Source organism: Puccinia triticina, chromosome 2A (genome assembly GCF_026914185.1).
Source record: "Puccinia triticina chromosome 2A, complete sequence".
Taxonomy (NCBI): Eukaryota; Fungi; Basidiomycota; class Pucciniomycetes; order Pucciniales; family Pucciniaceae; genus Puccinia; species Puccinia triticina.
This window is the reverse complement of record NC_070559.1, coordinates 4581642-4607002: the sequence shown is the minus strand read 5'-3', so window position 1 is coordinate 4607002 and position 25361 is coordinate 4581642. Positions and strand designations below refer to the sequence as shown.

Genomic DNA, 25361 nt, shown 5'->3' with positions numbered 1-25361 from the left:
GCTTTAGAAGCTTTGCTAGCAGGCGCCATCGTGAGTTGTTTTTTTGAGTCTCTTGATTTGCCAAAGCCAGGATGCCAGGAGACCTCACAACAACCATAATATGTACACTTATGTAATATATTCAAATATGTATTACAATGTATGTATAACACTTATTTCTCAGGCTAAAAGTTCTGACAGCTGTTGTACCACATCATTTTCCCCCAGAAACATCAGAAATCATCAGAGAAAAGCCCCTGCCCCCAATATTTTTTTTGGATTTTTCCCCCCAAAAATTTGGAACACCCCTGTAGGGGTAGTCGAGAAGAGGTGCGGGGCACTGTATCTCCCATTTTTTGCACCACCCCAAATATTCTCCACTTTCTAACCAATTTTCTCTTATACTTGATGAAGGCTGGATTGTATTCACATCTCCCATTTTTTGCACCACTCCAAATATTCTCCACTTTATAACCAATTTTCTCTTTACTTGATGAAAGCTGGATTGTATTCCCATGTGTTTCAAAATCTGACCTGCTTGAAGAGTAAGAAAAAAATGGAAATACAACTATAAATAATACCAGATAGCAAGTGTGCAGGATGGAGATATGTGTGTCAGTGTTGGCGTTGCTGCAGTGACAAGAATCAAGCAAATACCCAAAAATGACAATGTGAAGAGGAGGTATATGCCTCAAAGATAGCCTGGACAAGGACGTGGATGAGAATAAGTCATGGGAACAGAATTTGAAACACAGACAGAAAATGGCCATGTAAAATACATGGTGAGAATGATGACCAAGTTCCTGTGGGTCACAACGAAGAAGGAAGAGATATGTAGAGAGAAAAACATGCTTTTGTCAAGGGTACAAAAGTCTACTTATCTAGATTTACTCGTGAATCGTTACAATTACATCTCATCCACAACGGGTCGGGGACTGGCATGGTTGTGAGTAGGAGGCAACAACATAAAAAAACGGACAGAAAAGCATTAAAGAAATAAGAACAAGCAATCATTGCAAACAAATGATATATAAATGTATAACGAATGAAAAGGCAAACAAACATAATGCAGAAGGATGGTTTAAATGCATGTATTGTTTTTTATTATTGGTACCAGTCTGTACCCGAAGGATTAACAACAAATGAATCTAAATAAACCAAAGAATGGTCAAAAACCCCATTTTTTTAGTGAGTCACAAAGAGAGGTGAGAGTAGAAGAAGACTGACCACACCAGAAAGATTGAACGAGCCGGACGTGATGACTCTGAGCGGCATGTACGAAGTCAGAGAGGGGAGGGGAGAGCCGATTGGGGCCGAAGATACCGAACTCGAAGGCGGGATCAGCGAGGATAGAGCCGAGTGATCTGAGATTCGGACATTGTTGAGAGGTGATGAGGGCGGTGAGGGTGCGAGTGAGCTGGTCAGCCGACCTCCGGTTCCATGGGCCATGGTCAGATAGACGCGTGATATCGATGGAGAGCTCCTCGAGACTACTCGGGATCGATTGCCAGACAAAATTCCTGGATGAGAGGGTCCGTCGAGCCGTTGGACCGACGGTGATCCTCGCCAGTTGGCTCTCGAGTCCGCCGAGCGATTCGGGATCCAGTGGGAGCGAGGGTTCCTCGGGGTGTTGTTCCGGGGCCGCAGGGCTGGGACAGCGTAGGGCGGTGCCGTAGATCGAACTCAGACACAGTTTGCGGATCCCTTGCAGACGTGAGAGGCTCTCGGCCATCAGGACTGAGGATAACCCCCGGAGGAAGACAGTCTCGAGTTTAAAGAGCCGCTCCGGTCCTGGTGTGTCTCCCACAGACGGGCTCGACGAGAGGGCGTCCAAGGTACGGTCGGGGTTGGAAGCCGGCGGCCGGCCGAGGATCGCAAGCAGGTGGCGCTCGTCATCTTCATCCGCTAGCTCGAGATGTAAGGTGGTGATCGAGCGGACGGAGGGGACGACGAGTAGGTTGAGGATGCTCTGGTACCAGGGCATGCCCGTCCTCAGCCAGGCTTCGAGTGTGCGGGCGGAGATGCCAAAGGAGCGCAGGTTGGAGGAGGGTAGCTGGTCCCGACTGAAGAGTGTGTGGTGTTCGGCGGGGACAGTGGATGTATCGTCGTGCGATCCGATGCAGAGATGGCGCAGGCTGGGCAGATCTCTTAGGACGAAGAGCAGTTCAAAGTGTGAGAGCGGGGTGAGCAGGATGAGCGTAGAGAGGCTGGCCGGGTAGCGGTTGACTAGCGGACGATGGAGCGGATTGGTGAACGGCAGCTCGACAAAGACGAGGGCTTCGAGGTGAGTGCAGCACCAGAGTCTGTTGAGGATTTCGTGTAGGGTGGAGCGGTCGACGACATCTGGCCGGCTGTCAAACGAGGCCCGGTGCCGCCATCGTCCCTCTCCAAAAAACATGAGCCGTCTCATCTGGTCGATCAGTGAGCCCGGTCGGGGCTCTCGTTTGACAGAGTCCATGAGCTCCAGCTCATATTCAAGCAGTTCGTCTACCAGTCGGTCCAGAAAGCTCAGCGCGCGTAACCTCGATCCCATGTTGATCATCGGACTGGAGTACATGAGCGGATTCGCAAGACGGTACCACTGCCGACAGACTAATGAACAGTTGGCTAGAGTGATCGTCGCCAGTCGGACTGGGAACGAGCTAGTCATTGCAAGGAGGATGTATTGGACAAGTTCGTCGGGAAGGCTGAATGGCTTTCGATCATTCTCGATAGGCTTGCTTGACGGACCGATTCCCAGGTCGTGCGGGTCTTTCTCGTCCTCGGCTGAGCAGTCATTCTCATGTGGAAATGCTGCAGAAAATTGATGTTCTCGGTTGAGTGTCTGGCAAGGTCCGTTGGCCATCTGCTTTATTTCTGAAGCCTGTGAGACTGACTTTAAATGCTATATGCTGGTTTGACAGGAATTCGACCAGGATGCATTCAAAACTTGGAGACGATCCTGTTTGTTCTTGAAGGAAAATAAAGGATGATGTCAGTTATGGAGAACCGCGATGGTTGGTGAACATGACTGATATAATACTCACCTGTGCTGATGTTGTGGTTGCAAGACAGGTTTTTCGGGATGGGCAGACCGACACTGACCGGATCTTGAGAACTCAAAGCAGAGTAGGAGAATTGCCAATTGGACCTCGCAAGAGCTAATCCACCGCACAGGGTGGCCGCAAACAAGGGTTGGTCACCTCCTTATCCACTAACTCAACCGATCTTGCCGGCCGGAGTGGTAAACTGCATTGCGCCGACCGGCACGGGTGACCCTCCGGACGGCGCACCCCTCCGGATACAGTACTGGGAAAATTACTGCTCATCCCAAGTTCCACTTCAAGTCGTTCTAGCCAATCCCAAGATTGACCCCCGCTTTCATCGTGACATCAGGGGTAGGCGGTCTGGTGTAAAGGTCCAGCCATTCAAGCTGCCTCAAGCTTGCTATCATCCCATCCCATCCCTTCCTCTTATTCAACTATCAACTGCTTAGCCTTCCCCAACACACACAAACAGTTCACGTAATTCCACCCTTCTCTTCTTTCCAACAACATTCACACTCACACACTCGCCCCCCAAAAGAGCACATTAAAAAAATGTTCCATAAGAAAACCCATGTTTACAAACAAAAAACGGCTGATTTTTTTTAAATTGGTCTACAGTCAAACCTGTGAAACCGCATACTTGTATAAGGGCATAACCCCCCAAACCACATACTGATTTGGATCCACCAAAATTTAATTTTGGCCTGCAGCTAACCCTTGTAACCACATAACCTGCCAAACCACATAGCAAATTTTGTCCACCAAGGGGTATGCGGTTTCAAGGGTTTGACTGTAGTTGTGAACGAAATGAAAACATTCCCGTATGAATGTTTACTGCTAAAAGAGAGAGACGGAAAAAAAGAGAGATAAGTTATTGAAACCGACCCCCTTGTTTCTTATCTGCTTTTTTTCAACTTGAAAACCAGGTTTGAATGAGGTAAAAAAGGACTCACGAGGGTGGCTTTTTCTTTTCATTCTACATTCGTAATGAGATAGTTATATAGGATGGTGCAAAACAGAGAGGGAAAAAAACGGGATCTGGGTATGCTTGTATGAGGGCCGAGGGGAATGAAGCTAAAGGAGGAAGATAGAATCCGAGAAGATAAGTCACAAACCACTTAAATGCAACAAATAAAACAAAAGAAGGCGAAATGTCAACCGACCTGTTAGGGGGGAGTCTCGAGCGAATCAGGATGAATTAGCCAGCCAAGTTCAGCGAGACGGGCGAGCGAAGAATGGTGATTCCCCGGCACACGAGAGAAGAGTTTCTGGAGCTCGAGAAGTTTGGGGAGGTGAGGCGAGTTTTGGAGAGGGGCGATGGGATCTGGATCGGATTGCCGGGCGACGAAGGACGCTGATTGGAGGGCCCAGGGAGACGATCCATCGGAAGGAGCCGCACAATCGTAAGCTAGAAGGGCGCGACAGGTCTGCTTGTCCTTCGTCTTACTCAGGATCACTTTCAACAGGTCCATTCGTAGTCGGTCATCCAGATCGGCATTCCATATCTGACTCGACAGGTGGTGGATTAAGTAGAGGAACAGGAACGGACGCTCTCGAGGAGTGATGGAGGCCGAATGGGTGCTCAGGAATTCGGCAAACAGATGGAGCATTTGCGCGTTATCTTCCAATGGATAAAGATATTCTTCGAGCTGCCAATAGTCGCCCTTCACTTTCGCCTCGCAAACATCATCATCCACACTGAAAACATCTTCTAGACCAACTCGCATCTTTTTCAAGATATCTCCATGATCACTAAACAGCTTTCCCCGGAATTCTCGGCCTCTTTTCATCGAAAGGAACGGGACCAAGATCCGCATAAACGAATGATTCCCAAAAGATCCCCAATCAAAGGCAGCCAGGATATCTGTGAAAATCATGTACAGCTCCCCGTCTTCTGATTCTTGAACCTTAGGCACTTCGGGTCTACTTTTTGGATGGGAAAGATGAGGAGGATGTGGGCAGGAAAAATCCATGAGACGGATGACCAACTGGGCACACGCTTCATCTTCAAAGATCGATTCCAGCGATTCCTCATATGTCTGAGAGGTCGTGGCAATGATGGCTGTCATGACGTTTTTCCATATTGAACATCGGTCGAGCAGCAAGGTCTGCAATATACTTTCAAATCGGCCTTGCATACCAGACAGAAGGGATTGCACGACAATAGTCATTGCAAAGCTTGCTCGGACAACATCGCTGGATTTGATTTCAGGAATGGTGGGAGTTGCGGCTAAGTGTCCCGGCTTTAGAAAAGCGATCGCCAGCAGAGGCCAAGTTGAAGGAAGCAAGAATGCTGGTTTATCGTTCTGACTCATTTGGTTTTGGAGTTGCCGAGGTGAAGGATCTGAGATTTGAGTAGAGGGGGCGGACTGATCAATGTAATCACTGAAGATGGGCAAGAGACGGGACAATTCGATGAGTTGCGTCGACGGCTTGATGGCAGCTTGGCATTCGGCGTTGACTTTCGATTGGCATCGCTTGAGCGTTTCTGCCAAAAGGTCACGGACAATCATTCCGTCAGAATTCCGAACCAGCAGGCCTGCCAAGAGAATTCTTTCCAAGTCGGATGTGTTTTCACAGCTAGGATGGAAGACCGACAGCGCCCAAGGAAGCAACGATAATCCTTCAGATTCAAAGGCCAATCGGCATGTGAGAGAAAAGGTCTCATCAGGAAAATCACATTGGAGATGCGTCGCGGCAAGGAGGGGGTGTTCATCCGAGTGGCTAGATTTGCTTCGAGAAAGGCACGTTTTTAGCTTGGCGAAGCTTATAAGCAAATGACACTGGGAGGATTCAGGTTGAGATTGATGATCTGCATAAGAAGACTGGATCAGGTTGTGTGCGATTGTTTGAAAGATGGATTCGAGTTGAGGCATCAAAGAATCTAGGCTAGCAAGACAAGCACCGATGTTGAGCTTTTTGCGGCACGATCTTCCTATGTATACCGCAAGTGAGTCGCAAGCGGAGGCAAGCACTCTGTTCAAGCCGGGAGAACGAGGACAAGATACCGAAGAGAGCCTCAAAATGTCCAGTATGGTTGATTGCCACTCTGTTACCTGACTCCATGTGATGCTATGAGGTGGATCACAGAAGTGTGGATCGTCGGCACATTGGATCCAGCTTTGGAGTAGCTTGAGGAAAGCTGAGGCGAGTGTCAGCTCCTGGGCGGCTCGGCTGGGCGGAGTGGAAGAGCCCAATACTGCATCTTTCAGGATATTGTGCAATCCAGCCGTGGTAGTTCTCAGCAGTGGAGCGAGGGTCGTTCGTAGGTTTGCACCTAGCCCATAACCGGCGAAAACTGAGATCAATTCGAATTGATAGCACATGGAATGGATCAGCACTCCCACGATGTGGTCGCTCGATGTCGGAATCAGTCCTTCGGTAACATTGTCTGATGCTCCCAGGAGGTTCCAATATGGCAGAGCAATGAACCTGAGCATCGGTGTCAGTAGACCACGCTCGAGGATCGACCGACTGCAGGTTCGCGAACTCTTTGCAAGCTCAAGAAGGAGCTCAAAAGCCGATAGGTCGGGCACTTCAAGCTTTGATTTACCGTTGAGCGGCCATGGAACAGCGATCAGAACTTGGATTAGAAGCTCTAAGAACGAGGGCCTCTTGACGATTTCCTCCGATACCTTAGTCGATTCTCCTAGTGTGACTAAGTGACGAAGAATCTGAGCGATCGTAGTCAGCGATAGTCTGGGCAATTCTTGGTGCTGGAGGTGAGAATGGAAGTCGTCCAACAGAGTGGTCTGAGTAATTAATTCCTCGATCCAATCAGGCTGGACGATGCATTTGTGCTTTGAGTTGCTAGTCTGAGCGACGGATGCCCTGGAAAGAACTGAGCATAATAGGGTGAGTGCACTTGTTGCAACTCCCACATTCCGCTCACGAGTTGCTTGCGCGGCGATCGTCAACATTTCCAGGCTTGCGCCGTTCAGCTCCTCAGTCAGAATGGCTAATTCGGCGTCATCAAGACCATGTCCAGAGTTCTCGAAGTAGCGCACAACGATTTGGGTGACAATTTTAAATCCCATGATTCGCTGAGAGGGCACGGAGGAAAGAATGAGTCGGAGTAAATGCTTGAACGTATAATTACTAGTCTGATGGACATGATCGTTTGCTTCAGACGGATGATTAACTGAATCAGGATCTTCAAGGTCGACTACTCGAACGCCATTCCAATTGAACGTCAGCGGTCTGGGTTCAACACGATCATTCGAGCCGTTGGAAGTAACTTTGATATGCTGCTTGGGTGCGCAAGAGCCTTTCTCCGCTTGAGGTGATGAAGCGTCGAACGGGATGGCGTCATCTTGTGCATAACGTACATGTTTCTGCTTCTTGGAGATGGGGACGGCGGGAGCAGGGTTATCCGATGGAGCTTGATGGACTGGCATTTTGACGTTGAACTTGCTGAGGAGCTTAGTCAATAATTCCGGATTAGACTGCATCAACTGAGCCTTGATTGCGGCTTGCTCCCGGAGGATTTCATCGGGGCTCATTTTTGCCAGCAAGGCTTCATTTTCGGATGAGATTTGACGCTTCTCTGTAGCTGTAAGCAACTCCTTCGTTGACTCTCCTGAAGGTAGGGCGTCGCCACGATTTTCCGCAACTGGAGGTTTGCCGAGCGATGTCTGTTGAGATTTCTGAGAGGAATGGCGACTGGCTAACCGTCTCAGCTCCCATGGTGGAATAGAAGCTTGGGGATTATTTGCTGTTGACGGGTCTGTAGTTGTCATGGCATCTGGGCGAAAATTGGGATCGAAATGGTTGTTTGGTGGGTTCGATGTACTTGAACAGCGTTCTATGATTTCTGCCATCAGAGGAAGCTGGGTTTTAGAATCAGCATTGCTGGGCTGAGGAGAGTCTTGGCTGGCATTTCCTTCCGAGCCGAGATCGAATTCGAACCGGCCAGTTGGGACCGGTAAATCGCCGTCCAGTGATTGGCTTGAATGTTGCTCGGCTTCCCGTTGTTGGGCAAAGCGCGACTTTTTGGCAGTCGAAGAAGACTTGGGGGCTTCAGCTTTCGGACGGGTGAGCGGGGGCAACGCGTTATCGGTGGCCAAGCTTGGAGCATTTCTGAGTTGGTTTGCTTCGACCTGAAGTTTCTCGAAGAAATCGTCATTTGTGAGGTCGGCCAAACTGGGTCTGATTGATTGACGCTCCTGATCACTTTGAAGACCGGCGGGCATGACGATAGGAACAGCGCGACTCGGAGACAGCCTTCGATTTGAGTAAAAACTGAAGTCTTAGGTGGTCTGACAGAAAGTTCAACAGCTAAAAGAATATCCAGGCAGATGGATCGAAGTCAGACTTGTAAATCCTCTGTCTTGGCCCAAATAATATGAAAAAGGGAAAAGGACGCACGAGCCTGTCCGTTCAGCTACCATGATATCTCTCGCCAATACGAATGATATATGCGACGGAGTAAAGTAACTAATCGTAATTGCAGAGATATATTCCGACGCGTCAGTTAAGAAAAATTTGGTATGCGATCAGTGAGCAAAAATGTTGATAGACTTACTTCAGGGGATTCCGAATTTCGGGGTTTTTTGGCGAGTAGGCTGGAGGGTGCTTCTCGACAAAAATTTATGGGAGTTGCGATTGATACGGGCCTGGGCCTAAAGCCATGTCGACGTCCAAGCCCGGTCCTGAGAGCATCTCCACCGCGGGTGCTAAACCGGGTTGCTAAACCAAATATGTATTGTCTTTCCCGTTAATCTTGGACCCGGCGCTCTTTTTTTATGGATTTATGCAAGAGGATTTAAAAACTTGAAATTGTGTTTCTGCCTTGGATGTCTCACGGCCTTCATGTTCCCTGTCATGTCGGAAAGCGGCCGGGTTCTTGGTTGGCCCCTCTGTTGGAGCAGAGGGTGATGAGTTGGAAAGCTGAGGGATGGGTCCCAGGGTCTACAAACTGCCCTGGTTCTGAATATGAGCTTGGATTTTCATTGGCTCTACTCCAACATCATCTACTGGAGAATGGTGGCTCCGAGGGTAATTTCCAGCGTTGGCCTTGTCTGACAGATGTCAGGATAAAACCCCGGAGAAAAAACAACTGTATTTCTTATGTCAATACCAAGTTGAGGCAAAAGAGGTGCAAGCTTTTCAGTAAAGACAATATATGGTGTTGCAAGCGCGTCTGGGCACATACCCAACTCCTGCTTGGGCGAGTGCCTCCGGGGGTTGGGTATGTGCCCAGCGGGCTTGATCAGGCAGGTTGCGCGGGGGGCAGAGCTTGGCACACAGCCAAGTCCCGCTTGGCCAACATCAAGCTCTGGGCCAATGGGATCTGTGACTTGGCATGCAACACGCCGGTCATCAGACGCCGGCCCTCGTCTCTGCCTCGAAAGGCAAGAACGATGTGCCCTCAAGGAGGGGAAATGTTCTCCCTTCTCAACATCGCACATCGGACATCAACAAGGGAGCTTTTCCTTCTCGATGGCCGGTCTGTAGGCTGGTCGTCCGGGAGGAAAGACTCCCTTTGCGGTGGTCAATACTTGTATCAATCATCAAGAAGGGAGTCTTCCCTTCTTGATGACCAGTTTGTAGACCGACCATCGAGGAGGGAAACTTCTCTCCTTGATGGCCGGCACAGCGTTTGGCGTGCGTGGCACCCTCGCTTGAAATTGGCCCAGCGGGGCTTTGTGCCAAACCCCACCCACTTTGCGATGTGCCAAGTGGGGGTTGGGAGTGTGCCAGGCGGGCTTGAGGATTGGCCAAGCAGGCTTTAGGGTTGGCCACGCGCGCTTGGCCTTTTTTCGGCCAAACTTTGGTGAGTGCCCAGACAAGCTTGCAACACCATATGTAGTGCATCAAGCCCGTCTGTAGTGCATCAAGCCCATCTGGGCAGATGCACAAGTTTGGGGGTGACAAGCCCAAGCCCGCTGGGAACTCACCCAAAGCCCGCTTGGCCGAGCCAAAAGCGTGTGTGGCACTCCCAAAACCCCTAACTTAACTACATAAGACGCTCTCTAGGTGGGGGGGGGGGGGCAGCCGTCCCGCAGGGACCCTCCAAAGGAGGGACTTACACTATGTTCCAGTGCTTGCCCTACTCTTTTTTGTTTTTTTTGCTGTTTTCCATTCTATTGCTTGTACCTCCTCAGTTGTGAGGAATAGCATGAAGGTCCCCCTGAGCCAGGCCCAAATGACCCGTTCCTTCTCCTGCATCTTGTAGGATATGTAGCATTATTTTTGGACCTTCTCACCATTTTTTACTGTCATAATAAGACCTTCAAAGTGCTCAGGTTTGATGGCACCACTCCCTGTACTCTGACTGGTGGCTTTATGTCATGTAAGCAGCCTGCAGTTTGGCCCAACTTAACAAAGCCCCAAAAACTTAATGCAGTCCCTCCAAGCTTGGGCTTTGAGTGACCCAAATGCCTCCCCTGGCAGCGGGGGAAGTTCATTTTGGCAAGCGTGGTGCTAAACATGGAATAGCAACCCGGTTTAGCCCCCACAATGGAGTTGCTCTTAGGCACACAAGGAACTCAATTTTTTGAGAAAGTCTCACAATTTCTCCCTCATCTTGCCAAGTTATTTCTACTTGCTTTTAGTGCATGAAAGCTCTGCATGTTGCAGAGGGGACTGCCTTTTCAAAAGTTTCATTATCTGATTTCTTCATTTTGCAATCAAAGCAAAGAACCATCCAACTTCCTCCTGAGGGGGAGGAGTGAGTACTTCCATAAAGTGTCTGATATCTTTTTTTTAACTTTTGAGTTTGGATAGCCACCTGAAATATTCTGCTCAGTTATCCTAGCTGAATCAGATTTGTAACTTGACCTGCATCAATGTGTCAGTGCAGTGGATGACTTCCCGTGGGCTAAAAAGCCAGATCTGTCAGGCCAGGTTAAACCTTACTGGCTGGTGAGAACTTGATCTCAATCACTTTTCACCAGCAAGTAAGGTTTAGATCTGTGAAATTTCAGTCTGTACGGAGGGCATAGATTCTACGGGAAGTTTTCCAGTGTGTGATGAGTGTGCAGTCTGTGACATGTACGTGGCCACCACACATTGGGGAAACCTGGGAAACCCCGCTACATCTCATAACACAAAAAGATAACGTAAAAATTTGTGTTACAAACATTGCTCCAGATATATAATGTATGTAAATTCCCATTGTTACTAGAACCCTCTCTAATTTGGTGCTGATGCCCATACAAGGCTAAATAGAAACTCCAACATTGTTGTCTCATGACTGAAAAATTTAGAGCAACTAGAAGCAGATTTTTATTTCATTAAGAGCTATTCTAGTCTATTGACAAGGGCTTGTGTTCAAGCTGAGTGCTAAGGCAAGAGTGAAATAAGGAAACTTTTTTTTGCCTAGAAGCAGGTAGGTTGGCCTCTGACTAGGGTTTCTGGGGAAAGAGATGAGGGCACAACAGATTGTGTTTGCTTCTGTTATCTAGTTCCACATCTCTATTTTGTGAACACTATCAGCTTACTTGATTGTGGGATTTTGTGCCTGATGACCTAGCTTTAGACGCAACAACAGGTCTGCGCTGTACGGGTTTTCTGCATTTACAGAGCCTAGGCATCAGAGCTTGTTTTATTGTGCTTTTTGTCTTTCTTTATGAATGAAAAGCAACCATTTCCTTTATTTAGATCCTTTTTGGTCTGAGTTGGTAGTTGCTTGGGATCTGCTCTTGAGCATTTTGGCTGCTAGAGTTGGGTTGAGTAGTTAGCTTCAACCTGTCAGTTACCAATCTAAATTGCTCAAGCACCCACAGTCACCATTCAAGACCCCTCTTCCATCCTTTTTTCAAACTACTGCAACAACCAGAGATGTGAGAAACAATGGGATTTTCTGAGGCCAACAAGGTTGACAAGTGTCAACCTATGACTTTATCAAAGATACTTTTAAGATGTATTGGTGCAGAAAGTTCTCAAAGGGGAGGCTAAATGTGTCCAACTATGTGGATAAATGGGTTCAGAACTGATGAGTTTTCATTGTTAGTAGCCTTTGAGTATAACTAGACACAATAGAGTCAAGATATGGGAGCAGTGAAATCTGTGAAAGTGAATGAATAAAATGGAAACATCAGGGTGATATCCCATCTGGGCATGATCACAGAGTCCCAACACATGTCTGTCTGGCAACAGGGTGAAGATGAAGGAAAACAACATAAGCATAAGTACTTGCTATCCCCGCAACCATCTCAGGGTGTCCTGGAACAGTCACAAATACATAACAATTCTATTTGTTTGCTGCATGTTCATGATTGTCATTTAGGGTTCTCAAAGTTCAAAACATACAAATTTCAAGCCTTATGGGTTCAAGTTCAATGTTGAAAAACTGATATGGACTAATTTGCTGGAGATAGAGGGATGATAGCAGATCACATTACACAAGATTCCATATCAACTTTTTGACCTTTAGTCCAAGAGTATATCATGCTATGATTTTATGTCACCCAACTTTGAGAACCCTGAGAGCATCTCCAGCAGAGCTTGGACCGCGCGAGTTTTGGACTTGTTTGGCAGGTCGCTCAACATTTCCGGGGTCCAGCAGACCCCCTAAACAACCTTTGATTGATCCAAGTCCATCCCATCCCAGACCACGGCCGGCTACTTTCCCCATCCCATCGCCACCCGCGACAGAGGCTGCTACACACCACACATCACCTACTCGCCACTTCGCCATCACCTACTCGCCACTTGTCACCACCGCACCAAAAACATGATTGACCCAATGCTTGAAGATCTTGCTTGTAGTCCGCCACCGAGAACACCCTCTCCAGAAATTCAACTGCTTCAACCCACCAAAGAAAGGAACGGACCTGCAAAAAAGAGAACATCAAGGCCGAAAAAATCCACTGCTGGGACTGCTACCGCTACCGCTACGACTGCTACTGCTACCGCTACAACTGCTACCGCTACCACTATGTACTGCTGCTGATCTCTCAAATTTTGATCCTATTTCTTGTTCTTTCTACACCACTAAAAAAGAAGAGGTTGCCAAATGTCTTGGCTTGATTCCCTCCGACTCTTAAGCTCATCAAAATCTTGTGTGATCTTTTGTCTATTGTGAAGCTTATTTATCTCACATTTCACTCGCTTTTGCTTATTTATCTCACATTTCACTCGCTTTTTTGTGCTCTGAAAATTTAACTGTGAAATCTGAAAATTGAATAGATTGTGAGTGAGTGAGAGAAAAAATGAAAATATAACAATGAAGTTGAGTAAATCAACCAAATCCATGCTGGAGATATCAAATTCCATCGCAGTTGTGTTGTCCTGCATGGCAATCTAGCTATCCACCCCCGGCGTGATTGCCAGTCTGCTGTGGAGCTGCTGTTGAACAGCTGAGACAGGTGTGTGAAAGGTGGTCCCGGCCGGCTATAGGTAGCAGGTCTCATCCCCGCTCTGCTGGAGATGCTCTGACAAGTTATGGTATTCAAAATTGCATATGTCACTATTTACATAAAATCATAAAGCCAATTTTGGCTGGGAGATGTCAGCGTGCATAAAACTTAAAGTGACATCTCCCAGCCAAAATCACAGTTTATGATTTTATGTAAAAAAATCTTATGCAATTTTGAATACCATAAGTGCAAGAATTATGAAAAAAGACAGCTTTGATTCAACAAGGACAACAACGGCTAATCAAGAATGAAAGGACGAAGTAACAAGATGTATTTAGAACTCTAGAACTCTAGTCATTGATTGATAACCATCATAGATACAAACACCATTTGTGGGGATGTACTGGCCCGTTATCAGCTTGATGACTTCCTGGGAAACAAGGCCTCCAGTCATACTTCCAATGTGAGGGAGCTCGCTCCCAGCCAATCGGATCCTTTTTTTTTGTGTGAAGAAAACCAAGGATTAATTCAAGGCAAAACCCAAATGACTTCTCATCTCCCCCGAAGAAAGAAAGTAAATCAGATGCTTACATTTCTTTCAACACTTTTTGTAGTTTTTGGGGAATTATCTCCTGCTCCTGGTCATCCCTTGGCGCAGCCCATCTGCGGGAATTCAACCAGCCGAGGGAAAACTTCCAAAGTGCATGGAGGTCGCCGTCTTCCTGGTCCTTGCGCATCCCAGGATATTCGCCCTCGTGACCGGCCAGATAGCAGTATTTGCCTTCGCGCTTTGACCTATAGGCGGCCATGGCTTCGAATGCCACATACCACGTTGCGTGGTATTCCTCATTCCCCGGCTGACATTCTTTCACAAACTGGGGGACTTTTTGTAATTGCTTATTGGGTCAGACCAACAACAGCAACAGAAAACAGTGTGATGAATTTGAAGGAGAAGTAAAACTCACTGAGGTCTTTTGGGTCTTGACCAAGTCGGCTTCCCCGGACCACACGTATGTGGGCGGAGTTTTCTGCAAAGCTCTTAACCATCTCAGGAGATATATCGAGCTCCGGGGGTACAAGCCAATGCTTAAAGTCTTCGGTATACTCCTGCGGCCTGCCTTCATACTCCTCTTCGACTGATTCGGTCATCTCATCAACGATCTCCTTGAATCTTTCCAGGTCTTCCAACGCTTGCTGATAATAGATCGACCGCATCTTGATGTTGTTCTTGGTATCGGTCTTCATTTCTGGAAGGGCGCCGGACAATGGCAATTGGTGGGTAGGACTTGTTTTGACAAATTCTCGTAAGCTTCGTACAAGTACCCAAAACTTGCCATTAAACCAGGGTATCTTATCACATTGAGGATCATTAAATAATTCTTCTATGTGTCTGGGCACCTGGTAGGAAGCGCTCCCAGTTACACCACGGGCCGTCGCGGACGTTGATTGGACATGTATATGGACATGTTTGCGGATGTCCAGCTCTGGCGCTGCAGGAAACATCCGCTGGATGCCACTTGCATTGCGCGATGGCGGACGTCCCGCCAGAATGCATCCGCTGGATGAATTGAAAACGTCCACCGGATATCAGCCACTATCACCAGGTTGGAAATAAATGTAGCAAATCCATCTGTGGCCTGGTGTATTCGCTCACTCGCGCTCATCGCGGGGGGCCACAGAGTTTGGTGGATAGGTGGGAACAGGGGCGGGGGGGTGAAGGGGGGCGGGGGGAAGGCCATGGCCTGAGTGGGGATCGAACACCAACCTGCTTCCCCAAGGTTCGCGCTCTCAGGTCGCAGTGAACGGTGTCAACAACCAGCTCACACTGCGGGCATCTCGATGTCGCTGCGGTCCGCAGCGACATCTGACGATTCAGTGGGGATTCGAACCCCGCGCGGCAAGTATTGCAGCGACACTTGGCCGGCTGTCCATCAGCCGGCCACCGGGGTATGTACACACAACGCACCTCTCGATGGCCGGCACAACGACCGGTCACCAAGAGGAGTACGCACTCCTCTCGATGGCTGGCCCGAGGACCGGCCATCAGGAGGAGTCCTTGTGCCGGCCGTTGAGAGTTGTCCAGACTCCTCTCGATGACCAGCATAACGACTGGTCATTGGGAGGAGGAGTCCACACTCCTCTCGATGACCAGCACAAGGACCGGTCATTGAGAGGAGGAATCCATACTCCTCTCAATGCCAACACAGGCCGGCTTCGAGAGGAGTACATGCACCTCGATGCCCGGTCTGTGCCGTCCATCGAGGGAAGTGTGTATGTACTCCTCCCGATGACCGGGCCTTGGGCCAGCCATCGAGAGGAGTGCGTACTCCTCTCGGTGACCGGTCGTTGTGCCGGCCATCGAGAGGTGTCTGTACTCCTCTTGACGCCGGTGTTTGCTGGCATCAAGAGGAGTGTGAACTCCTCCCGATGACCGGTCCATGAGCTGGTCACCAAGAGGAGTGAGAGGAGTGTGTAATCCTCTCGATGGCCGGCACAAGGACCGGTCATCGAGAGGTTATGTATGTATTGGTGGCCGGCTGTCCAAAGGCAAATCAGCCGGCCAGATGTCGCTGCAGCTGACGCTGCATTCTGATATGCAGCGTCATGATGTCGCTGCGGGCCGCAGCGACAGCGAGATGCCCGCAGTGTCATGCGACATCATGCCTGTAGTGCAAGGTCTCTAAACGCAACCTATATAGGGTCAAGTTTGCAACGGCAGACCCTCTTGCCACCCAACAGGCAGCTGAACATCTTGGACTCTCGAAATCTAGACAGTACAAGATGCAGCCATTGGAGACTTGTTCCAATGGTTGAATTGATAAATTCCTTCGGTCACTCCAGCTCGGGTGTCCGATGGATAGTGAGTTATGGTGTCCATCAGACACTCTTGATCAAGAGTGTCTGATGGACAGTGGTTTTTGGTGTCCATCGGACACTCTGGCTGGAGTGTCCGATGGATGCTGAGCTTTGTGGAACATCAAGATGTCCATCGGACACTCTCACTTGGGAGTGTCCGCTGGACGGTGTTTTTTGATGTCCAGTGGACATTTCCGAGTGCTGAGCATCACTTGGACTGGAAGCGTCCAAGTGATGCTCAGTGCCCCTCGCGTCCGCTGGATGCCCTCCGGACATCCTCTGGACATATCTCAGTGAGAAACGTCCGCGGGATGCAGGGCATTTCCAGGAATGCGCCCCGTGGTGTAGACAGTAGCTTTCTCCAATTGATATTGAGGCTGACCGGGGAGGAAGAAAAAAAGTGTGACAAACTTTGGTCGGTTGACAGGCCTTCTCAATCAGGTCCACCGCTTCATCGAAGTTCTTTTCGTTGTCATTTTGCTTCTCAGCCAAGATCATTTCCTTTAATTCTGCTTTCCCCGCCGAGTTTAGAGGTGGAATCCCACAGTGCTGTGATCAAAGCGAAACAATCAGGTTATCTTCTTTGCCCTATTGGAGAAAATTACGAGATATCACACTGACTTTAGATTTGAAGAGTTCCAGAAAATGGATAACAATCACAACGGCCGGGACATTTGCACGCTCACCACTATCGATCTTGTCCATCTCGAATGATTTCACAAATTCAGACAAGGATGGAAAAGGACAGTCTAATCTTAGATCCATGAGAGAGTTTGGATGGATTTGAATCACTTGTTCATTTATTCGGAGTGGAGGATGGAAAGAAGAGGAATCTTCAGCTACGCTTATTGGTGAGCCCAAAGGCATTAGTCCAAGCGAAGGGAGTAGACAGACTTACCACTATGCTCTCGGATTTGCAGCCGGATTCTTGCCACTAAGCCGCAAGTCTGAACAAATATAGCGGGCACGTAAAAATCCCAGCAATAGCGACTCGTGACCTGTTCAGCTTCTGAATTCAATCGGACACAGATGAAGGCGCTCCAGCCCCAGAATCCTTCGAATTCATCGATACCCTCGTAGTGATCTCTGTCCAGTAGGAAATCATTGCCGTCAATCCATGGACTGTCACGACCTTTGGATCGAGCCACTTCTTTGAGCATTCGACAGCATTCTTCCGACCGATTCTTGCCCAAGCTTCCTTGATCCAAGAAAAGATGGTGTCCTATATCTGATTGCCGGACTACCTGGTCATCGTACATGTCGAGACGCATTGGAGGACTTCCCGTCAACTTTGAATAAATCTGGAATTCCAGATTTCGCAGGGGAATCTGGAATCTGGAACTCTGGATCCCTTCGGGGAGCTTCGGGGACCAAGATTTCCCTGCGAAATCTGAAATCTGGCGGCTCAGATCTGGATTTCCAGATCGACGGGAAGTCCTCCATTATTCCAAATATCGCTAAATTCTTGGCGATTTGAGCTGCAGTAGCTGAACAATCGCAAATTGTCACTGCGCATTTTTCAATCAGATTTACATTTTCAGCCTCAGATGGCCTGGTTTTGCAACGTAAGCATCAGTTGACGATTTACTTAATCAAGTTATGTGCATTCGATACGAGATAGAGCAAGTAGGCTTACGGTGATTCAACCCTGGGCTGCTTGTCCAGCACCTCTGACCTATCGGCTTCGCTTTCGGCTTCTCTTTTCATCGGGACTGCGTTCGACATTTTTCCGTGGTGGTGATAGGATTGCTGGACTCGGAGTTGTGTATTGAAGCAGACAGGCAATACTGATCGTGCCGACTCCGAGCCTAGGTTATTCCGAACCACAAGTCTCTGGCCGATTGCTTACGGACGTCCAGGAGCACCACAAGCCTTTCCACACTTGTTTCTCCCAATAATTGCGAGCGCACCGTTGCCAGCACTGGTGTTCTTTTGGCCAGGTAGTTCTTCCAAGCATTCATGCTGAATATGTTTGTGGGAACTCTCTGAAGTAAGTAAGACACCACCATTTTAATTGCATATTGACAAGCTTTGATTACGTTGACCTCGGGGTTATTATATACTATTTGGGTAAGTATAGTTTTTTTGTAAGACTTATGTAGCACCTTGTAGAAACCCCCTATGGACGAACACCTTGACAAGTAAAAAAAATACATACATATACATTGTAATAGTAATAGTATGTGTAAACAAAAATGATATAGAAATATATAAACAAGTACTATTAAAGCGGAAGGAAGGTTTGGGGGAGTGGGGATTTGGAGAGTTTATGGTGATGTGACATATGGGGACAATGATCTCACCGGTGAAAAGCTATGTCCAACAAACAGAGAATAAGATTTTTTTGTTCAGCCAGAGACAAGTCTTAAGAGATCAGCAGCCTCTAGGGCCTTAAACTCGTCCTCCAACTCGGTAAGGATGGGGATACAATCCTGGACGACGGAGGAGCGAATCCTTCCGGCCATGTCTTCGTCGGTGAGGCTTTTATCGAGGAGCTCGGCGCAGAAGGAGCGAAGGGACTCGACGTTAGAGATTTGGTGGGAGAAGTTCGAGAGCTCGTTGTAGTGGCCGTAGTGGCCGTTGAGACTGCCGTTGGCGGCGGCCCGGGACGGGTCCTGATGGGGCTGTTCGAAGATGTTGTTGGAGGGCGTCGGCAGGGGAGGCGTGCGCTCGCTCTCGGCCGTCCTGGTCCGCCGTCGTCGGGCCGGCACCGGCACATTCTCGCCCACCATGATGTCCCCATGTTCGTTCATGTCCCCATGCTCGTTCCCAGAGACCGCACTAATACTCCGTTTGCGATTTTTCGAGCTGCCAGCGATCCTCGGCTCTTGGCCGTTGTAGGTACCTTGCGGGGAAACTGAGTTGGAAGAAGTCGAATGCGCGGTCACCGGCCAACAAGCTCCATTACCCTCACGGGTCATCTGTTCGACGATGTCTTGCTCATCCCAATAGATCTCTGTTGGCAGGCTGCAGTCGATATTAATGAACTCGTGCGCGGTGACGATTTGGTCTTCAGGCTTCTTGTTCTTCCTTTGGCGATCTGACCTCGCTAGACCGATTACCTGGGCAGCCTGAGCCGTCAGTTCGGGGTTGATGTTCATGTCGATTTCACTCGGTATCGGAGTGGGCTCCCGATTTTCAAACTCAGTTTGCTCCGACAGGTTCATCACTTTGATCGTTAATTGGGTCAAGCACATCGTTAGACTCGCAAAAATTGTCTCGATTGCTGTGTTCGGTACCGGCGTTCCATCTTCAATCATTCCTTCTTTCGATCTGAAAATGATTGGGTCAACATTCAACAGACTTTTAGCCTCAGTCACGACAAGGATTCTTGAATCTCACTCACCCCGAATGTTGGGAATCATCGTCGGCTGAGCGACTTGAGATGATGCCCGAACGTCTGAAGATCTGGGCAAGTGCTTTCGGAATTGTGCAGTCCCATGCATCTCGGATAATTTTAGTAGCGGCAGCCTGATCGAGGTTGTAGAGATCAAGCAGACCGAATTCATCAGAAGATAGAGCCCGAAGACAAAACCTAGGAGAATTCGAGATTTTTCAGCAAAGCTGCATAACATCAAGGTGAGTGGTGGTGAGATAGAACCTACCGAACACGGTATTCGCACTTGAAGTAGGTCGTTATTCCAGCTGCAAACGGATGGCAGGGAGGGGTGGAGGGATGGCAGCCGAATATCCTGGCGGTGTCGATAAATTCGATTTGGACGTTCTCAAGTGGGGGATCAGGAATCAGATGGACATGGGTCAGGTTGACCAGAAGGAGGGCTTTGCGTCCACGTTGGCGACATTTCGTGTCTAAGTCAAGCAAATATCTGACAAGAAGCAGGAAGAGTTAGGAATGAAGGTTGATTCTGAGGACCAAGTGCGCGCCTACAAGAAGCGGGACAAGGGGGGGCAGGTAGGACTAACTTCTCCCAGATTGAGCATGTCATGACAGCCTTTGTGTTCCAGTAGTACTTGAATCGACTCTGGTCTGAGGTGACTTCGGAGGGATACGCCACATGCATAGGGGTCTGGCCGATGATGACCGGGTCGTCCTTCCATGAGCCGTCGGCCGAGCAAGTCAAAGCGATCGTCAACTTGGGCATAGAATACAGCGAGCTGGGTTCAGACGGTGGGCACCTGCAGAACACACAACAAACTATTAGTCAACTCGACATCGGCACAAATTAGTCTCTCAAGACTGGGCGTACGAGTATGCCAGACAAATCTCATCCATGGCCAGGATGTCTTCGAGTTCATAGGCATCGGTGATGTGGCGTAGACGCTCCTTTTCAGCTGCTAGGTCGATAGGGGCTGTACGCCTTGCCTCGGTTGGGTGTCGGAATCTTTTGGGACTGAGAAGGATAAAAGGGGGTTAGGGTTTTAGAATGATTGACGGTTTACTTTGAGAGGAGTAGTGAGGGGGCTCAACAGGTTCTTGAAGCTATCGAAGTTGCTGGAGGAAGCAGGACGCTTCTTGTTGCGCGCCGCCAACAAGTTTTCGAACTCTTTCCATTTTTTCCGCTGGGCTTCCAAGTTGAGATTGAAGTATGGATCCGAGCTCTGACCGAGAGTCTGGTAGTACCAAAACTCCATACAGCTCAAGATCTGAGGCGATTGCGCTTGTTTCTGTTTCTTGACGTGCAGGTTGCCCGGGTCGAGTGCGAGATTGCGGTAGCGATCCTCGTCTTTGATGTACCTTGAGATGGTCGACTGGGAGAGGGTAGGAAAGCCGTGGTGCTGGAAGTGCTTTGCGACGGTGGCTTGATCCCAGGTGGGATTATTCTGGATGAAGTTAATGATCATGACCTTCTGACTGAGTGTTGTGTGGGCACGTTTCTTCGGGCCGGCTCCGCGTCTCGACGAGCCCGCTCGCCTGCGAGAGGAGGTTGCCGGGCTTGCTTGAGGAGATTCATTGCCTCTCTGGGGTGATATCAATGCCTGGTCGAGGGCTACCAGGGCCGGGTCGGTGAGCGCCGGATCGGTAGGGCAGAAGTCGTCGGACATGGAGGGCAGAGGGGTGGAGGATGATAGCTTCGGTGTTGATGGTTGATGCGATATGGGACAGGCTGGGGGAGTGCTGGGATAAGAGGAATCGAGGTGAGTGTTCGGCTGGTCATGGTGAGCTGTTTTTGAGGGTGGGGGCGAAGGTGCTGGGGATCGGCGAGGGATGTGTGGGGTAGAAGTTGAGTGGACTGACCAGATGAATAGGAAAATCCCAAGTTGAATATGAATCGGTTCGTAATGACTATGACTATGGCTTGGACAATGGATATCTAATTTGGGGCCGATGGGGGTGGAGTTGATTTTGAATTTTGAATATGTATGTAGGCCAGCCAACCCGACCTCGGTCGAGGCACTCGAGCTGTTTCAAGCAAAAGCAAACACTGCCTAAAAACGATGTTAAGTAGCTAATCAGTCGCGGGCAGGATCAGGCTTGGAGCTTGGCGAGGAAAATCAAAATATCAAAAAAAGAAAATGTTGGGAGGGTGAGGAAGATATGCTGGCTGAGCTCCAACCAATTTTAAAGGGGTCCCAGATATGTCCAGGATGGAGCATGGGTGACAGCTCGCGTGAACCTCGGCACCAACGCGCGCACATGCAGGGATCAGGCCCCTAGCCTGGCTGCCTGCCCAACGGTCGGCTCGACGTTTAGAATCGGGGGCACAAATGCCAATCGGGGTCAAAAGCGCAAAATGAAAAGAAGCCAAGCTTCAACTTGCCCACAAGACGGTCAAGGTACTTGAAAGAAAATTGGTTGAGGGCTCCGAATGGATTGCCCAGTTTGATTGGGGCAACCAACTACCAGAACAAACAAATCACATTCAGCAGGAGCGCGCCGACGGCTTATGTGCAGTGGGTGCGCTGAAATTTATGGCGTCCCATTTCACTGTTTTTGAGGGCCAAGATGGCTTCTTGAGGCTCCATTTTTTGGCTCACAGGGTCTTGGGGGCTGATTAGGAAGAGAAAACAAAAATAACTCTCAAACAACAACTGGAAGGAAAGATACAAATTAATAAAATTTTCAGAAAATTTCCAACTACTTAGGGAATTTTTAAAAAATATGGGAGCAAGGGGGGGGGGGGGATGTGGAGGGAGTCAGGAGGGATGAATACCAAGAAAAAGAAAGGAAAATTATTTTTCTTTTTTGTTTTTCCCTCTGGAGTCTGAGCTGTTCATGACCAAAAGTTTCATGGCTTGATAATCACTCATACAATCATCAGATGGGACCCAATTGTGAGTGACATCAGTCAAAGGAGGACCCTTGAAAGCTTCTATGGAACTGGCTCATGTAAATTAGAGATGGCAGTTGGGACCTGGGTACCTGTGGCGGGTCCGGGTACCAGGTGGTTTTTTTCCTCAAGCCAGATACTTGGTACCACACCCATACCCGTCTAAGCGGGTACCAGGAGTACTTGGGTGGTATATTGGCGGTAACCGCTGGCCAAATTAGCATATCATGTTCAACAAGTCATGTATTGTGTTCACCCCTCTTCACTAATCATCTAAAACTATGGTCCTTGACTTATCCTTCCCCTTCTCCTGCACTTTTGCCTTATTATCCTGAATCCCTTTCTTCCACTGAGCCAAGACCCCCTCACCAATCAATCCCTTCTTTGAATAATAAGCCACGGTCATACCCCTGCTCAAAATCTTGCCAAGAGCCTGTGCCTCTTGGACAGAACATAATTGCGCCCAAAACTGAATGCCCTTTCAATGTCAACTGACATTGCTGTCAACATAAGAGTCAGCTAAAGTTTCCTAAGGAAAAAAAGGCCTGTTGTCAAAAATTGACTCACCTGGACAACTAAGGACATCAAGTGCCATGTCAACCAGGCCACCGTGAGTGTTTCCAGAACTCTTTTGTTGAATCCACCATTTCAATGGGTTTACCAGTTTGTTCCCATCAAGGATCAGTCCCCCAGCAATCCAGACGTACAACGGATTGGATGAGCAGTGGCTACCTTGGGCAGCAGCAGCACTACCAAGCCCAGGTAGCATACCTGTCTTTGGCTGTGATAAAAGATGGATTTCATTAATATGAAACAGCATTGAAGATTGAGAAAAGAAAAAAATTACCTTTGAGCTTTGATTTGATGATGATGTTGTAGTTATTGTTGCAGGTTTAGGCCTGTAAAATGTTACCCACATCTCTCGAGTAAGCCGTGTAGCTTTGGCAATCCAATTGGTTTCCCAGTTAGCTAACTTGAAGTACTTGTCCTGAAAGGACGTGTGAAGGACTGAATCCATTTGTATTAGTTAAAATTAAAATGGATAGAAGCAAAAAATATAAAACTTACTAATTGCTATCCTATAAAGAGGGGAGGTGTCAGTCAGGCTGTAATGCTTATTGGTTATTTTCAGCCCAAGCCAACAGGAATTCCTAATTGTAGGTGGATAATCTGGTTTACTAATTGCGCTCAATAGATGATTGGTGATTTGATCAATGAATATCACTATATTTGCTATCTTATTTGAGCCTGATAGTATACCAATGCTTGAAGTGTTATCTTGTAGAATAAGCTGAGTATGTTTGCCAAATCACATGCCAAGTCATAATCAGCCTGGGCCAAGTAGTACTTCCAGTGAAATCCATGTTGTTTATGATGTTGCCACTCAAGACTGAGGATAAAAGTTAGAATCAGTGCAAAAGATAAATAAATAAAAAACCAGAAAAATCAATGTTTGACTTACATTGCAGCCTCACATCTGATGATGCTAAGGAGTTGGGCATGGGTGGAATTCCAATGGGTCCATATGTCTTGTTCAACATTGTGAGGAGCTTCACACCCCTTTTCAGAGCATATCCCAACAAATTTGGCTCTTGAGTTGGGAGAGAGCCTGAGTTTCTTTGCAACAGCACAAAACTGGAAGCCAAAGATGTCAGCTGCAACTTATCCTAGTTGTTAACTAACCCCACCAGGGAAGCTTTGGGGGCACTCCCCAGGGAGTGCCACAGCTGAATTTGGTGCTTGTTTTTGTCTGAAATGAGGCGGAATTCCTTACTATCTGATTTTTGAATTGTTTCATTATTTGACAAGAACAATAGGCCAATCTAATTTGGATTGATATGTAACTATTCAATGTGAACTATCATTCAACTATATTGAAGTCATCTTGAATTCAAGTTAATTTCAATTCTAACTCATTTTCTACATTTCCAAATCAACTCTTGCATCCCCAAATTCTTCTTACTGTGGTGTGAAATCCCTTTTCAGACAGATATCACATCTTCCAAGTAACTTGCAATTAAAAACCTCTCTGTTATCAGCTAAAAGAAATGCTGGACCAGCAATGTTCACCTTAGAGTAGTACAATTCCGCTACAAATTGGTGTCAAGTAGTAGAATTCAAAAATCTCTGTGCTGAAGCTACACAAAAAGAGCACAAAAAAGCGCCTTTTACGCTGCGCTGCAGCACTATTTAGCAGATTTTTAGCCTTTTTTTCCGCTGCAAGGACTGTTTCAGAGCATAAAATAGCTTAGTAGGGGTAGCAGCATTCCAACACTGCAAAAGAAAGCTCGTGGTAAGCACTACCACACTAATTCTAAATTAACCTGTAATCACCCATCATTGTTACAAGACAGCCACAGAGTGGTGCAGTCACTCGACTCCCAAATACCGCGGACGTCCCAAAGACCAAAATTTGACGTCCGCCTCGGGTCGACAGGACCCAAAATTGGTCCGGGAATTTCTTGGGAGTCGGAAAATTAATTCCGCTATCCAGAATGGGAGTCATAATTTTAATTTCACAAAAAATGCCAAAAAATGAAGAGAAAATTATACCTCCTCACTGGGGCGCTCAAAGCCCCCAAAATTTTACAGAAGTCAGAAAGTGCTCTTAAAAGCACATGGTGAACTGCACGGCATTAGAACACCCCATTAAATGGGTGTGCTACTGTGGGTCTAATATGGGGGATTTCTTACTAAGGAAATCTGCCAAACCATTAGCTATGGTGCCCCAAAGCCCCCCAAAATTTTACGGTGTGCAGAAAGACCTCAGAACAGTACCTTTTGAGCTTCTTGGAAGTATCACAGCCCAGGAAAGTCATGTGCAACTGGGGGTCTAATTTGGTGGATTTCCTACTAAAGATATCCGCCAGAACATTAGATACATATCAGTGCTGAAAATTCCAACAATTTTGGATCATCAAGCCAAATACTCTGTAACCAAATAGTTAGCTGCAAGGCAGTAAACC

The 25361-nt window shown here is 48.0% G+C and overlaps 4 protein-coding genes across 4 annotated transcripts; all 4 read right to left on the bottom strand.

Moving 5' to 3' along the window:
* Nucleotides 1–1083: 1083 nt before the first annotated feature.
* Nucleotides 1084–2824, bottom strand: PtA15_2A491 (uncharacterized protein; the record flags this gene model as incomplete). Its single annotated transcript, XM_053166517.1, has 2 exons — nt 1084–1127; nt 1207–2824. The coding sequence occupies 2 exons, from the start codon at nt 2822–2824 to the stop codon at nt 1084–1086; spliced, it is 1662 nt and encodes a 553-aa protein (XP_053017731.1).
* Nucleotides 2825–4171: 1347 nt separating this feature from the next.
* On the bottom strand, nt 4172–8197 carry PtA15_2A490 (uncharacterized protein; the record flags this gene model as incomplete). The annotated part of the gene is made up of 1 exon (XM_053166516.1): nt 4172–8197. One exon carries the CDS (start codon nt 8195–8197, stop codon nt 4172–4174), a length of 4026 nt encoding a protein of 1341 aa, XP_053017730.1.
* A 5446-nt stretch (nt 8198–13643) lies between these two features.
* Nucleotides 13644–17436, bottom strand: PtA15_2A489 (uncharacterized protein; the record flags this gene model as incomplete). The annotated part of the gene is made up of 6 exons (XM_053166514.1): nt 13644–13803; nt 13901–14192; nt 14275–14707; nt 16577–16714; nt 16787–16956; nt 17064–17436. The coding sequence occupies 6 exons, from the start codon at nt 17434–17436 to the stop codon at nt 13644–13646; spliced, it is 1566 nt and encodes a 521-aa protein (XP_053017729.1).
* Nucleotides 17437–18513: 1077 nt separating this feature from the next.
* PtA15_2A488 (uncharacterized protein) lies at nt 18514–21169 on the bottom strand (the record flags this gene model as incomplete). The annotated part of the gene is made up of 6 exons (XM_053166513.1): nt 18514–19438; nt 19512–19700; nt 19771–19992; nt 20090–20302; nt 20374–20517; nt 20595–21169. 6 exons carry the CDS (start codon nt 21167–21169, stop codon nt 18514–18516), a joined length of 2268 nt encoding a protein of 755 aa, XP_053017728.1.
* Nucleotides 21170–25361: the final 4192 nt, after the last annotated feature.